The 12,906-nt window shown below is 46.9% G+C and overlaps 1 protein-coding gene across 1 annotated transcript in view; it reads right to left on the reverse strand.

The window, feature by feature from the left end:
• LOC137571250 (cytochrome P450 2B11-like) overlaps positions 1–12,906 on the reverse strand; it is a 55,152-nt gene that overhangs the window by 2,371 nt on the left and 39,875 nt on the right. The window contains exons 7-8 of the mRNA XM_068280125.1: positions 4,735–4,919; positions 4,408–4,549 (exon numbers count right to left, since the gene is read on the reverse strand). Coding sequence (XP_068136226.1) covers positions 4,408–4,549; positions 4,735–4,919 — 327 coding nt within the window. The remainder of the gene's footprint in view (positions 1–4,407; positions 4,550–4,734; positions 4,920–12,906) is intronic.

The following is a 12,906-nucleotide window of genomic DNA, read 5'->3' on the forward strand; positions in this document are numbered from 1 at the left end:
TGCGCTTAACCATTGCAACTAGATGGGTTATCATAAAAGAATCTCTGGATTTCCAGTGTGAAATTATGCAGTGTTGTGCGGCAATCAATATGTCACAATTAATTAGGCAGCGTGGAATATCAATTTTCTCAGTTAAAAGTAACGCTAATGGAGGGTAGTGATGGGCCGAACCGTTCGCCTGGTGAACTGCTCTGGGCCTCTTACTACTTCCGGGTCGCAATGACCCGGAGTAGTACGTCTGCGCTGCCCGACGGAGCGCGTCCTAGATCACGCTCCTGTTGCCGGGCACTCTCTGCGCATGAGCGTGACATCACTCATGACGTCACACACATGCGCAGAGAGTGCCCGGCAACAGGAGCGTGATCTAGGACGCGCTCCGCTGGGCAGCGCAGGCGTACTACTCCGGGTCATTGCGACCCAGAAGTAGTAAGAGGCCCATGGAATAAGAGATGTTCGCTGGTGAACGGTTCGGGAACCGTTCGCCACATCTCTAATGGAGGGGTCAATTTGAAAGAGAGTTTATAATATGTCATATATTATGCAGTCAACTTCTGGCCATAGGTTTCTTACTAAGAGGCATTCCCTAAGCATATGCATCGTAGTTCCTAAGTATTTATCACATTCCCAGCATGTGGAAGATGCGGTTTTAGCGTAAAGACGCTGCTTTCTTTGGAGTAATATACCACCTTGTCAGGGACTTCTGGAATTGTTCCCAGTGTAATTTCAATTGCATTTCAATTGCATTTCGAGTATTTCAAGAGGAGCCCATTAGATAAGAGTATTTATTTCAGAGAAATCATACAATTCAAATCATAACCCCAGGTATTTAGATATTTGGACAGCAGGGATTTTTTTTGCCATTATGAGGCCGTTATACCATAGAGCAGAGCTCCCCAACCCTGTCCTCAAGGCCCACCAACAGTGCATGTTTTGCAGGAAACCACAAACATGCTCAGGTGAGGTAATTCGTGTCTCGGCAGGGCTGATTAACTACCTCTGTGGATTTCCACAAAACATGCACTGTTGGTGGGCCTTGAGGACAGGGTTGGGGAACACTGCGTAGAGTAATTCTGCCTTGGAAGGGGATCTTAGAATTGAGCATAGTGGTATGTAACTGTTGATTTCAGGGATAATAATTATTTTTGACCTGAGAAATCTGAGAATCCTATAGTAAGTATAGGAAGTAGATGTAGGTATGTGGTATTGGTTCTGATGCCCTCGTTTAGGTATCTGAGACCTTGCCTTTGCCCCATTGAAAGATCTATGTCAGGAATCATTAAATGCATAGCTTGTAAAGGGATTCTAGGGGATGATGAGGATTGATCATTTGGTGGGTGTTAACAAAAGCAAGAGAAGTGCGCCATCTACGTAACTCTCCAGCGGCCACTGGAGAGATACATAGAGAGCGCACTTCCTCTTGCGCAGACTGGCCGCGACTGGAGGAAGTAACGGGACCCGGTAGTGGAGCTGCAGACAGCAGAGGACGGTGGCGTGGGAGCAATCTGTGCGCATGGGGAAGGAGGAAGCCCCAGCTATGTATAAATCTTTTATTATTTTTCACCTCCCTGGTGGTATGATTATTTCTAGATTTTAAGGTCTTTTCTGAACATTTCAGAGCCTAAAATCAGGAAATAATCATGCTGCTAGGAAGCCAGCAGCAGTCCCTGCACTCACTCAATCTCCTCCCTGGGCTCTAGCACTGCAATTTTCCCTCCATCCTCCGGGTGGTGCTGTAACACTTTTTGGTGAGATCAATGACTGTTATTTCACCAGAGTGACTCAGAGCCTCCGAGGACAGGAAATAGGACTACCAACGTCCTGATCGCCTGGGAAGTGTAACGATAGGTGTCAGCAACACAGAATTTTCTGATTTTTGGTGATCTGCAGTATCATCAATAATACAAATGCTATACTTGATTATGTGGTGATCTGCAGAATCATCAATAATACTAGTATAGCTAGACACAGGACAACCAATGTGAAATAGTGTTTGGTGCGACAGTATTGAAGAGATGAGATCTCTCTAGGAGCGGGAGATTCAGACAATACTGCAGCCAAGAATTCCCTGAGGGACAGGGAATTCAGACTGCACTGCAGCCAGTGGACACCTGAGGAGCAGGGACCACTGACTGTGATGCAAGGATAATCACCTGAGGAGCAGGTGATTAAAGACCACACTTCAGCTAAGGATCCCCTGAGGAGCAAAGGATTCAGACTGTATTGCAGCCAGTGGATCTCTGAGGAGCAGGGACCACTGACTGTACTCCAATGAAGATCATCTGAAGAGCAGGTGATTAAGACTATACTGCAACCAGGAATCCCCTGAGGAGCAGAGAATTCGGACTGTACTGCAGCCAGTGGGCACCTGAGGAGCAGGGACCACTGACTGAGCTGCAAGGATGATCACCTGAGGAGCAGGTGATTAGAACTATACTGCAGCCAGGGATCCCCTGAGGAGCAGGGAATTCAGACTGTACTGCAGCCAGTGGACACTTGAGGAGCAGGGACCACTGACTGAGCTGCAAGGATGATCAACTGAGGAGCAGGTGATTAAGACTATACTGCTGCCAGGGATCCCCTGAGGAACAGGGGATTCAGACTGTACTGCAGCCGGCAGACACTTGAGGAGCAAGTGTTGCAGACAGAGCTGTAAAGACTGATCACCTAGGGAGTAGGTGACAGCTCTTAGGAATTCCTCACTAATGGCTAGACCCACTAGTGAGGACAGGAAGGTCAGACAAGCAGGGTAAGCAACGTACGGACAGACAAGGTACAAAGACAGAAGGCTTATTCAGTGTAAAGGTTCAGGCTGTGTCGGCAACAGTAATCAGTTAGGCAGAAATACCGAATCAGCAACAGGAGACTAGTCAGGGAAGCAGAAGATCATAACAGATAAACAGTAGCAATATAGCAATATCCTAGTCTAGGTGTGAAGTCCTTGGTTTCAACACCTGGGATCTAGACTAAAGTATAGTACACAGAAATCACAATACAATTAGTACTTTAAGCTATCAACAGAAACTGGCTAAGTGTGAATTCCCAGCTCCGGCTGGTTCTAACACACTGTAAGATCTGACTAGGGTCTGAGCGCTAGCACGTTAGCGTTCGCAACAGCAGACAACCAGCAACTGACAGGCAGGTCCTATATATACTCAAAGCGCTCCACCGCGCCGCCCCAGTCACTCAGCCAATCTGGAGCACAACTGGAGTCAGCTGACCGGCTGATCAGCTGACTCCCTTTCTACTTGCATAAAGGTCCTGTCGCCTGGCGTAGCTCTCAATCTATGTGCACCAGAAGGACCAGGCAAAGCAGCAGCAGGTAGCTGCGTGGCAGAAGCCGCCGGCTGGAACGCGGAGATAGCGGCCATGCCACTTGCCCTGCTGGCTCCTCTCCGTCTGCCTCCGTCGGCTCCCGTTACGTTACTGGCGACACCCGGGCTGGGTATTGGGCCCAACTCTTCCTGGATCCTCACGCATGAAATCTTTATGCCAGCCGCTTCACGTCATCACGACGGCCGGCGTGACAGGTCTGCGCATGCGCGGTTTAGCGTTAGAACACCGCGAATGCGCAGACCTGTCACGCCGGCCGAAAAAATAAAGTGAAGCGGCCGGCGTGATGACTTCATGCGTGAGTATCCAGGAAGAGCCGGCCCAACTCCCCGCCCCGGGTGTTGCCGGTTACGGGAGCCGGCAGAGGCAGACGGAGAGGGGCCAGGAGGACGCCGGGAGACCTCACAGCCTGCGGTGAGCTGAAGGAAGCCCCAGGTAAGTGAAATCTTTTAATTTCAGCCACTGCTCAAGGTCCCTTTAAAACAAAACTTAAAGGGACTCCGAGCTCTGAAAAAAATGGAAAGTTGTACTTACCAGGGGCTTTTTCCAGCCCAGTGCTGGTCGGGAGGTCCCACGCCGGCGTCCTGGCTCCTCTCCTTCTCCCCGCTCCGGAATGGCTGGCAGGCCGCAGCCCGGGCGACACTCTCCCGAGTGTCGGGCTGCTTCTTCCGCATATGAAGCGGATTACGTCACACGCCGGCCGCCTCGCGTCATCACGGCGGCCGGCGTGAAAGTACTGCGCATGCGCGCTTTGTTCGCGCATGCGCAGTACTTTCACGCCGGCCGCCGTGATGACGCGAGGCGGCCGGCGTGTGACGTAATCCGCGTCATATGCGGAAGAAGCAGCCCGACACTCGGGAGAGTGTCGCCCGGGCTGCGGCCTGCCAGCCATTCCGGAGCGGGGAGAAGGAGAGGAGCCAGGACGCCGGCGTGGGACCTCCCGACCAGCACTGGGCTGGAAAAAGCCCCTGGTGAGTACAACTTTCCATTTTTTTCAGAGCTCGGAGTCCCTTTAATTTTACCAACTAAGGGGCCGTGGAAAGGTCTAACTAACAGATATGACATGACGGATATTACCGAGTGAGAATGGTAGGAAGGCCTCGTTCTTCTTGAAATTCCCTTCTGGGTCAAGGAAATGTTCTGGGAAAAACTCGTCTGGCTTTGCAAAGTAGGCCTTATCCTTATGGGAAGAGAATAGCACTGGCATAACCACAGTACCCTGCGGGAAAGCAAAACACAGTCATATGACCTATGTATATAGTCAGCAGTGTTTGTCAGTATGTTTACAGACTCAAAATATTTCTTACGGCAAACCTGAAGAAGAAAATGAACTTTTGAGATAAACTATTATTTACTCTTGAAACTCTGGCATTGAAACACAACATGGTAGTGAAATGCACTTACCTTTGGAATGGTGTAGCCTCGGAATGTGACATCTGTAGCAGTTGCGTGCGGCAGAGTCAGGGGTACAGTATCACCAAATCTCTGAACCTCATGAATGACGGCATCAGTATACGGCATCTGCTTCCTGTGTTCTACCTGGGGCTGTGCCAATCCAATCACTCTGTCAATTTCATCCTGAACTTTTCCTGATTAAAATCAAACCAAGGAAACAGGATTATAATCCAAAACAAGACGGCTTCTTCTGTACTGCAATTTATGATTATTTGCATCAACTCATATTAAAGAGAATCTGTACGGTAAAATTCTTACAATAAAAAGCATACCATTCTCTTCATTATGTTCTCCTGGGCCCCTCTGTGCTGTTTCTGCCACTCCCTGCTGCAATTCTGGCGTGTAATTGCCATTTTTAGGCAGTGTTTACAAACAAAAGACATGGCTTCTAACTAGAGTGTGATAGGCTTGAGAGTAGCTCAGTCTCTGACTCAAACAGAGCTTGGTGAGGGTGTGTATAGCTTCTGCCAATGACAAGCAGTGCAGCACATTCCACACATTCCAGCCTCAGCCGAGCCGACAGAAGAGAGAAGATTAGATCATATAACAGAGATAACACAGCCACTAGACAACTAGAAAAGGCTGCAGTAACACAGACCACATTAGAACAGGTATAGGAACTTATAGGATAGAAGAAATACGGCTGAAAATTTTGTTACAGAGTCTCTTTAAGAAGGTCCCGGTCCAAAGCAGCGGTTGGTGGGTCGGCACAGCCGCAGTATGTCTATGAGAGTATGCGGGCACTCCCGCGGGAAGATGTAGCTAGCAAGCATGCACACTGGACTAGTGTTCAGCGGGAACCTCGGTCACCAGGCGCCCAAGCGTACAGTACATATTGCGTATACGTGTACAGTATGTCCGGGGCAGAGGGCACGGGCTGTCTACATCTTCGGGAGTGCCGCATCCTCCTGCGAGACCTTTTTTAGATGAACAGAAACGGACACCTGGCCACGGAAGGTGTGGTAAGCCTATGTGCACCTCCCCACACACACACGGCATCAATAACACAATTATTTAATGGCTAAGGTATCTTTGAGGGTAGGAACACACTAGGCAAAAATGCAAGCGTTGCATAAAACGCCAAATTTAACGCTCATAATGTAAGTCAGTGGGCCGCATGAACATTTGTTTGCATTTTGCAATGTGCGTTTTTGTAATGCAGAACTTGCTGTATATTTTTCCAAAACGCATCTAAAACGCATATAATGTATGTCAATGGTGACGCAGAGATATAGGGTTTTATTGGATTTCTATAGCTTTTTTTTTATGTTTGATGTATTTCCGATTCCTATTGACTTGCTCGTGATAAGCCAGAGAGGACATCAAAAACGTTTTTTATACTTGCCACATTCTGAAAAATTTGCATTAAACGCATATCAGAAACGCATACGACAGCCGGCGATGTAGTGAGACGTGCCTCACCGCAGCTCCCGGCGTGTTCCCTCACTAAATAGCCTCTGATCCTGCGGTGCCAGCCGTTTACCCCCCAGAGGTGAAGGGGAAGCGTTACCAGAGATCCGGGCAGTGTTTGCTGCAATATTATCCAGAGGATGAGAGGAACCCAGTGGTCTGGTGCCGCCAAAAAAGAAGATGGCGCCGCCGCTACTCCGAAGCTTGCTAAATCTGACAAGCTGAAGGAGGTGGCGGAAAAACTTCAGGAATTTGCCTATAAGTCTGTCCCAAATCCCCAGAAGGAAGGAGACAGTGATGGCTTTGAGTGGGGTGGGGAAGCAAAGGATCGTGAGGAGACCGGGGGAAGTTCATGGGATACAGACAGCGCAGCAGATCAGGGACAAGCTTCACAGCATGACACATAGACGAGCTCTGCTGTTTACATACCTCCCAACTTGTTGCGATAAGAAAGAGGGACACATAAGCCTTGCCCATGCCACATCCCTAACCATGCCCCCAGCCACACCCCTAGTCACGCATACCATAAAGATCTTACAGGAAAAATAGAACATTTTTTAGTAGAAAAAAATCTTATATTCACACAGATATGTACAGGTGTCCTGAAAGAGGATGAGGAAGAAGAGGATGAGAAAAGAAAGAGGGACAGGGTCCCAAAGAGGGACTATCCTTTGGTAGCTATGGCTATAATACCACAAGTAGTCTAAGCTCTGTTGTGAACATTGAACACATAGCAATGTGTGATAAAACGCGGAAAAGCCGCCGCCAATACTCAAGGTGAGGCGGCTGATTCCGCGTTTGACATAGCAGTTGGGGCACAGTTGGAGCGCGGAGAAACCGCCGCATGCTCTAGCTACAGGGCAGCGGATTCCGCGTCCAATGCGGCCAGTTGCTCGCATAGGCCTGCATCTCTCAGTAAGGCGGAATGCGGAGTAAACGCTGCACGCCCAGACAGCGTGGCGGCGGATTCCGCATCTAATACAGCAGAAACATTACAACACATGACTGGTGTGGCTGGGACTGATAGTTCACACTGGTTTAGAAGGACGCGCGTGCGCGCAGAGAGGCAGGGCTTTTATGGCAGTCAGAGGAGGGTCAGCTGACCAGGCCGGTCAGCTGACAATTGCAGCAACTTTCATTGGTCCAGCACTTAGGGGAGGTGCTGGAGAGCGCTTGTGTATATATACTGGGTGCTGGTCATTTCTCTGGTGTCTGGCGTTGCGATCACTACGTGGTAGCACTGAGACCTTGTCAGTATCTGTGTGTATTAGTCAGTTTCCAAAGGTGTTGATGATCACGAAGCTCACAGCTTAGCCTAGGAATTCTGTTACTATCTGTATTGTTATCTAGACCAGTTTCCAAGGTGTTGACGGCCATGGAACTCACACCTTAGTCTAGGATTTCTGTACCATCTGCATTATTTGTATTATCTAGTTTAGTTCCTGGAGTGTGAGAATCTTGGAGCTCACACTCAAGCTTAGGCATTGTTGATTATCTGTTATGACCTTCTGCATTCCTGACCACTCTTCTGATCTCTGATTAGGTACTTCGCTATATCTGATACTCTGTTGCCAAACTCTGCTAGTCTTAGGATTCCGCATCTGTCTCCTGTTTCTGTACTTTATCTGTCCGTGTGTTTATGACCTGTCTTGTCCGACCTCGAGAACTATCTCCCCTGTTAGGAGATAGTTCACAGATCTGTCAGTGACACTCCACCACTGGTGTCACTCATGTTCTGTCCTTCCCTCTGTCTCAGCCTGGCTCCGCCCCTTGGGGAGCAGCAGGCTTGTGGAAGGAAGCTAACCCTTAACAGTAGATCCTACTGTCTTGCTCCCATTCTCCGGGTGCTTTCCTCAAAGTATTACTGTTGCACCAAACACTCTCATCTCAGGTGTCCAGAGGTTAGTAGATATATCTGATTATCGGTGATACTGCAGATCATCAATAATCGGGTATATTCTGCATTCTCGGTGATACTGCAGATCACCCGTAATCAGACCCTCTCTGTGTTACACCGATCGTTACACAATGTTGCTGGAAATAAGAGCAAAAAAGAAGAACGTACAATAGTAGCCCTAAGTATTTATTTTTGTTTCTTTAAAACTGTTCTCAGTGTGGTCATCTGATTATTACCAGACTCCTGACCCTGGCTCACCTGAAAGAGTTAAATTACCAGGTCTGTCTTAGAGATGGGCCGAACGGTTCCAGGCGAACTTTGGGTGGTTCGCGTTCGCCGGCGAAAGCGAAGTTTTGCTAAAGTTCGATTCCCCCCTATAATGCTCCATTACGGTCAACTTTCACCCTCTACATCACAGTGAGCAGGCACATTCTCGCCAATCAAACTACACTCACTCCTGGAGCCCCCCCTATAAAAGGCAAGGTTCTCCGACTGTTTTACTCACTCGTCTGCCTACAGTAATTACTGAAGGGATAGCTGCTGACAGACTCTGCTAGGGAAAACTTAGTTAGGCTCTTGTAGGCTTGTTAGCTTGCTCCTGGCTATTTTTTATTCCTTATATAGGACCCCACAACTCCCTCCTTCACTCCTTCTCCTCCTCCAGATCTTGTCTTCCAGGGATTTGTAGGATGTCAAAAGCCAGCTCGCATACATTGGCCAGAAATCGAACCCAGGTCAACTGCTTGGAGGGCAGCTATGCTCACCACTATACTACCAACACTACAGGCATAATATCTATGTTACAGCAGGGCCCTTATTACACTTTCTCTTACAGGGCTATGGAAACCGTTTTGGTCGCCATAGCCCCTTAAGAGAAAGTGTCATTAGGGCCTTGCTGTAACATAGATTGTAGTGTAACTATTTCAACTAATGTACCCTTTTTAAACTTGAAGATTGTATACAAATGTAAGCAGACTGCAGAGTGGTGCAGCAAAAGTGTGCTTGGCCCATTACCCAGTGGTTAATGGATCGAAACCATCCTCTGCTAGGTGTACTTTATTTTTTACACCTTGCTTTACCACATGGGCCAATCGGCGGCCATAGCCTCTTAAGAGAAAGTGTCATTAGGGCCTTGCTGTAACATAGATTGTAGTGTAACTATTTCAACTAATGTACCCTTCTTAAACTTGAAGTTTGTATACAAATGTAAGCACGCTGAAGAGTGGCACCATGGAAGTGTGCTGGACCCATAACCCAAAGGTTGATGGATCAAAACCAATTTCTGCTAGGCATGATTTTATTTTTGCACCTCGCTTTATCGCATGGGCAAAACGGTTTCCATAGCCCTGTAAGAGAAAGTGTAATAAGGGCCCTGCCGTAACATAGATATTACGGTAGCTAAGACTACTCCTGGGCCTTTCTTGTAGTTGAAGAGATGAGTGAACTGTGACACAACACTTTAAAAAAAAATAAAAAAAAAGACAGCAAAGAGAAGCTTCCCCATATTGGAGCATTGGATTTGGTAGTCTTAAGCCAATGTGTTGTATGACACAAGTAAGCTTTAGGTTATCAGGAATGGTTGCATGGCCACCTAGCTTTTCATCCTTCCCAGGCCAGCTAGGCTGGCTTCAGCCTGTTGTGTTTGTAGTATAGTGGTGAGCATAGCTGCCCTCCAAGCAGTTGACCTGGGTTCGGTTCCTAGCCAATGTATGTGAGCGTGCTTTTGACATCCTACAAATCCCTGGAAGACAAGGAGTCAAGGAAGTTAGGTCTGCAATTCAACATTCAATGTGAATTCTGACCTTAAAACAGTGGTTTGAGACAAATGTAGGTTTTATTGCGACTTTTGACGATTATCCCACTCAACCATGTCTCTGTCCAGATATTAGACTGCTTGAAACATCTTTTCCATCATTTTTCTGCCCAGCATAATTTTTTTTAAATTTCAAAGTTCGCCTCTCCATTGAAGTCTATTGCGGTTCGCCAAAGTTCGCGCGAACCAAACTTTCGAGGTAAGGTTCACGAACTGAAAATCGGAGGTTCGGCCCATCTCTAGTCTGTCTGTCTGGTGTCACACTCACATGTAGCCACTGCAGTATGGGCAGGGCGGGCGCTACCATAGAGGCAAAGGAGGCAATTGCGCCAGGGCTCCAGAGCCTGTAGGGGCCCTCAGTGGCTACAAGAGGAAAAAAATTAAAAAAGACCTTATAGTTTTTGAGAAAATCGATTTTAAAGTTTCAAAGGAAAAAAAATATACATTTAAAAACCCGCCGACCTTAACGGTTATTAGCAAGGCCCCCTTAAATGCTAAAAACCCAAAATTTGCAGAATATATTAAGGAGATCATTGGGAGTAAGAAGAATTTTTTTTTTCAGAAGACCTTATTGTTTTTGAGAAAATCGTTTATAAAGTTTCGAAGGAAAAAAGTATAATTTTAAATGCGGTAAATGTCACTTTTTAGTAGCTTTTTAGTAGCAAACCTAACGGTAGTGTAATTTTACATATATCAAAAGAAAGAGCAATGAATTTCCTGATGGGGTTTCCAGGGGGTCCATATGCAGTACGTACGGACCCCCTTGACACCCCTCCACAGCCGCAACGCTTTGGCCAAGGGATCGCTATACAGCCACAATATGGCTGTTGGGTGGCCCCCAGGTTTATTATGCCCTGGGTTAGAGGGAGGCACCAGCTTGCAGGAAGTACACAGAGGACAGGAAGGAGTGTGAGGCTGATCTTTCTGCCTCTTCACTGCAGGATCTAAAGACTTTGACAATGTCCATAGAAAAACTGGACTTACAGAGGGGGGGGGGGCTGGGATGAGGGGGCGGGGCCCGGGATAGTCTTGCCCAAATCGGGACTGTTGTGCCCTATGTGTTTCTGCTACTGAGCCAGCCCCACAGCATGACCCACACAGTCGGGCTCTGATGTTCCTGCTACTGAGCCAACTCTCCGTGATATCTTCCAGGCTGTGAATGCCTGTAATTCTGCTATTAGTGATTTGTCTGTGAAAGATGGGAGCTTAAAGGAAGAAATAGGATTGCTGAGACAATATTTATCCACTGTAAGAGAACGCACCAAGGCATTAGAAGGCAGAGTTAGTGATGTGGAAGATAACATGGCTCCTGCTTTGCGAGATCTTAAGAGTGATTGCTCATTTTATCACCAATACCAATAAGTCTGATGATTTAGAAAATAGAATGCGCAGAAACAATGTGAGGCTCATTGGTGTCCCTGAAAAATGTGAATTGCCTGATCCTACTGCATTCATTGAAAGAATACCCAAAGTGACATGACGCACACAAATAACTAGGCTGTGTTCTTTTTTTTTTCTTTCTCTGCCTGAAAGAGTTAAATATCAGGTATGTAAGTGGCTGACTCAGTCCTGACTCAGACAGGAAGTGACTACAGTGTGACCCTCACTGATAAAAAAAATCCAACTATAAAACACTTTCCTAGCAGAAAATGGCTTCTGAGAGCAAGAAATAGGTGAAAAGGGGAATTTCTTATCAGTGAGGGTCACATTGTAATCACTTCCTGTGTGAGTCCGGACTGAGTCAGCCACTTACATACCTGATATTTAACTCTTTCAGGCAGAGAAAGAAAAAAAGGAACACAGCATAGATATTTGTGTGCTAGGCACTGTACATACACGTCTATCTCATCATGTCAGATTTCACTTTGGGTATCCTTGAAACCTGACTGACAGAAACATTTGGCTCTACTTATCTAACTAAATTGTTTGCTATGGAGCGGGCGCACCAAATTCCTTCCAGGCCTCCCCGTCCTGGGGCCCCCGCTAGGCCCATTCTGGCAAGAATTTTGCATTATAAAGATCCTATCCCGGACTCTGGATAATATTACTTATAATGGGCAGAACATTTCTCTTTATCCTGACTTTTCTGCAGAGGGGCAGAAACAACGTGTGAAATTCTACAATGTCAAAAAAAGACTGCAAAAATTGGGTCTAAAATATGCAATGGTTTATCCTGCAAAATTGAAAGTACTTTGGAAAAAAACGAGTCTAATTTTTTTCAAGATCACAGAGTGGCTTGATAACAACAAACAGCATAGAAAACTGAAACCAGATGTGGAGCTCTCTTAGGCATTAGTAGGACTACCTGTAAAATGTGAAATGCTGGCACCGTGTAACGATCGGTGTCAGCACGCAGAGAGAATCTGATTGTTGGTGATCTGCAGTATCACCAAGAATGCAGATATATGCCCGATTATTGATGATCTGCAGAATCACCGATAATACAGATATATTACTAACCTCTGGACACCTATGTATATAAGAGTGTTTGGTGTAACAGTAATACTCTGAGAAACACACCTGATGAGCAGGTGATCTTGGGCAGTATACAGTATGCAATACTGCTTTAGAGAATACAGGAACCTTCCAGCAGCCTGAGACTCTCCAAGGGGTGGAGTCAGACTGGAGGTAGGAAGGACTAGAGAGTGAGTGACACCTGAAGGTGGACGTCACTGACAGATCTGGAGACTATCTCTTAAGGAGAGAGATAGCTCTCGGGGTCGGGCAAGCCAGGTCGGCAACACACGGACAGACAAAGTACAAAGACAGGAAGCTGATTCGGTATCCAAGGCAAGCTGGGTTTGGCAACAGAGTATCAGATGTGCAAGGTACCGAATCAGATATCAGAGGAGTAGTCAGGAAAGCAATAAGTCATAACAGATATCAAACAATGCCTAGTCTGGGTGTGAGGTCCGTGGTCTCAACACCCTGGAACTGGTCTGATGTATAACAGAATGATAACACAAGTTCCCTAGTCTGGGTGTGAGATCCGTGGTCTCTA

Source organism: Hyperolius riggenbachi, chromosome 4 (genome assembly GCF_040937935.1).
Source record: "Hyperolius riggenbachi isolate aHypRig1 chromosome 4, aHypRig1.pri, whole genome shotgun sequence".
In the NCBI taxonomy this organism is placed as follows: domain Eukaryota; kingdom Metazoa; phylum Chordata; class Amphibia; order Anura; family Hyperoliidae; genus Hyperolius; species Hyperolius riggenbachi.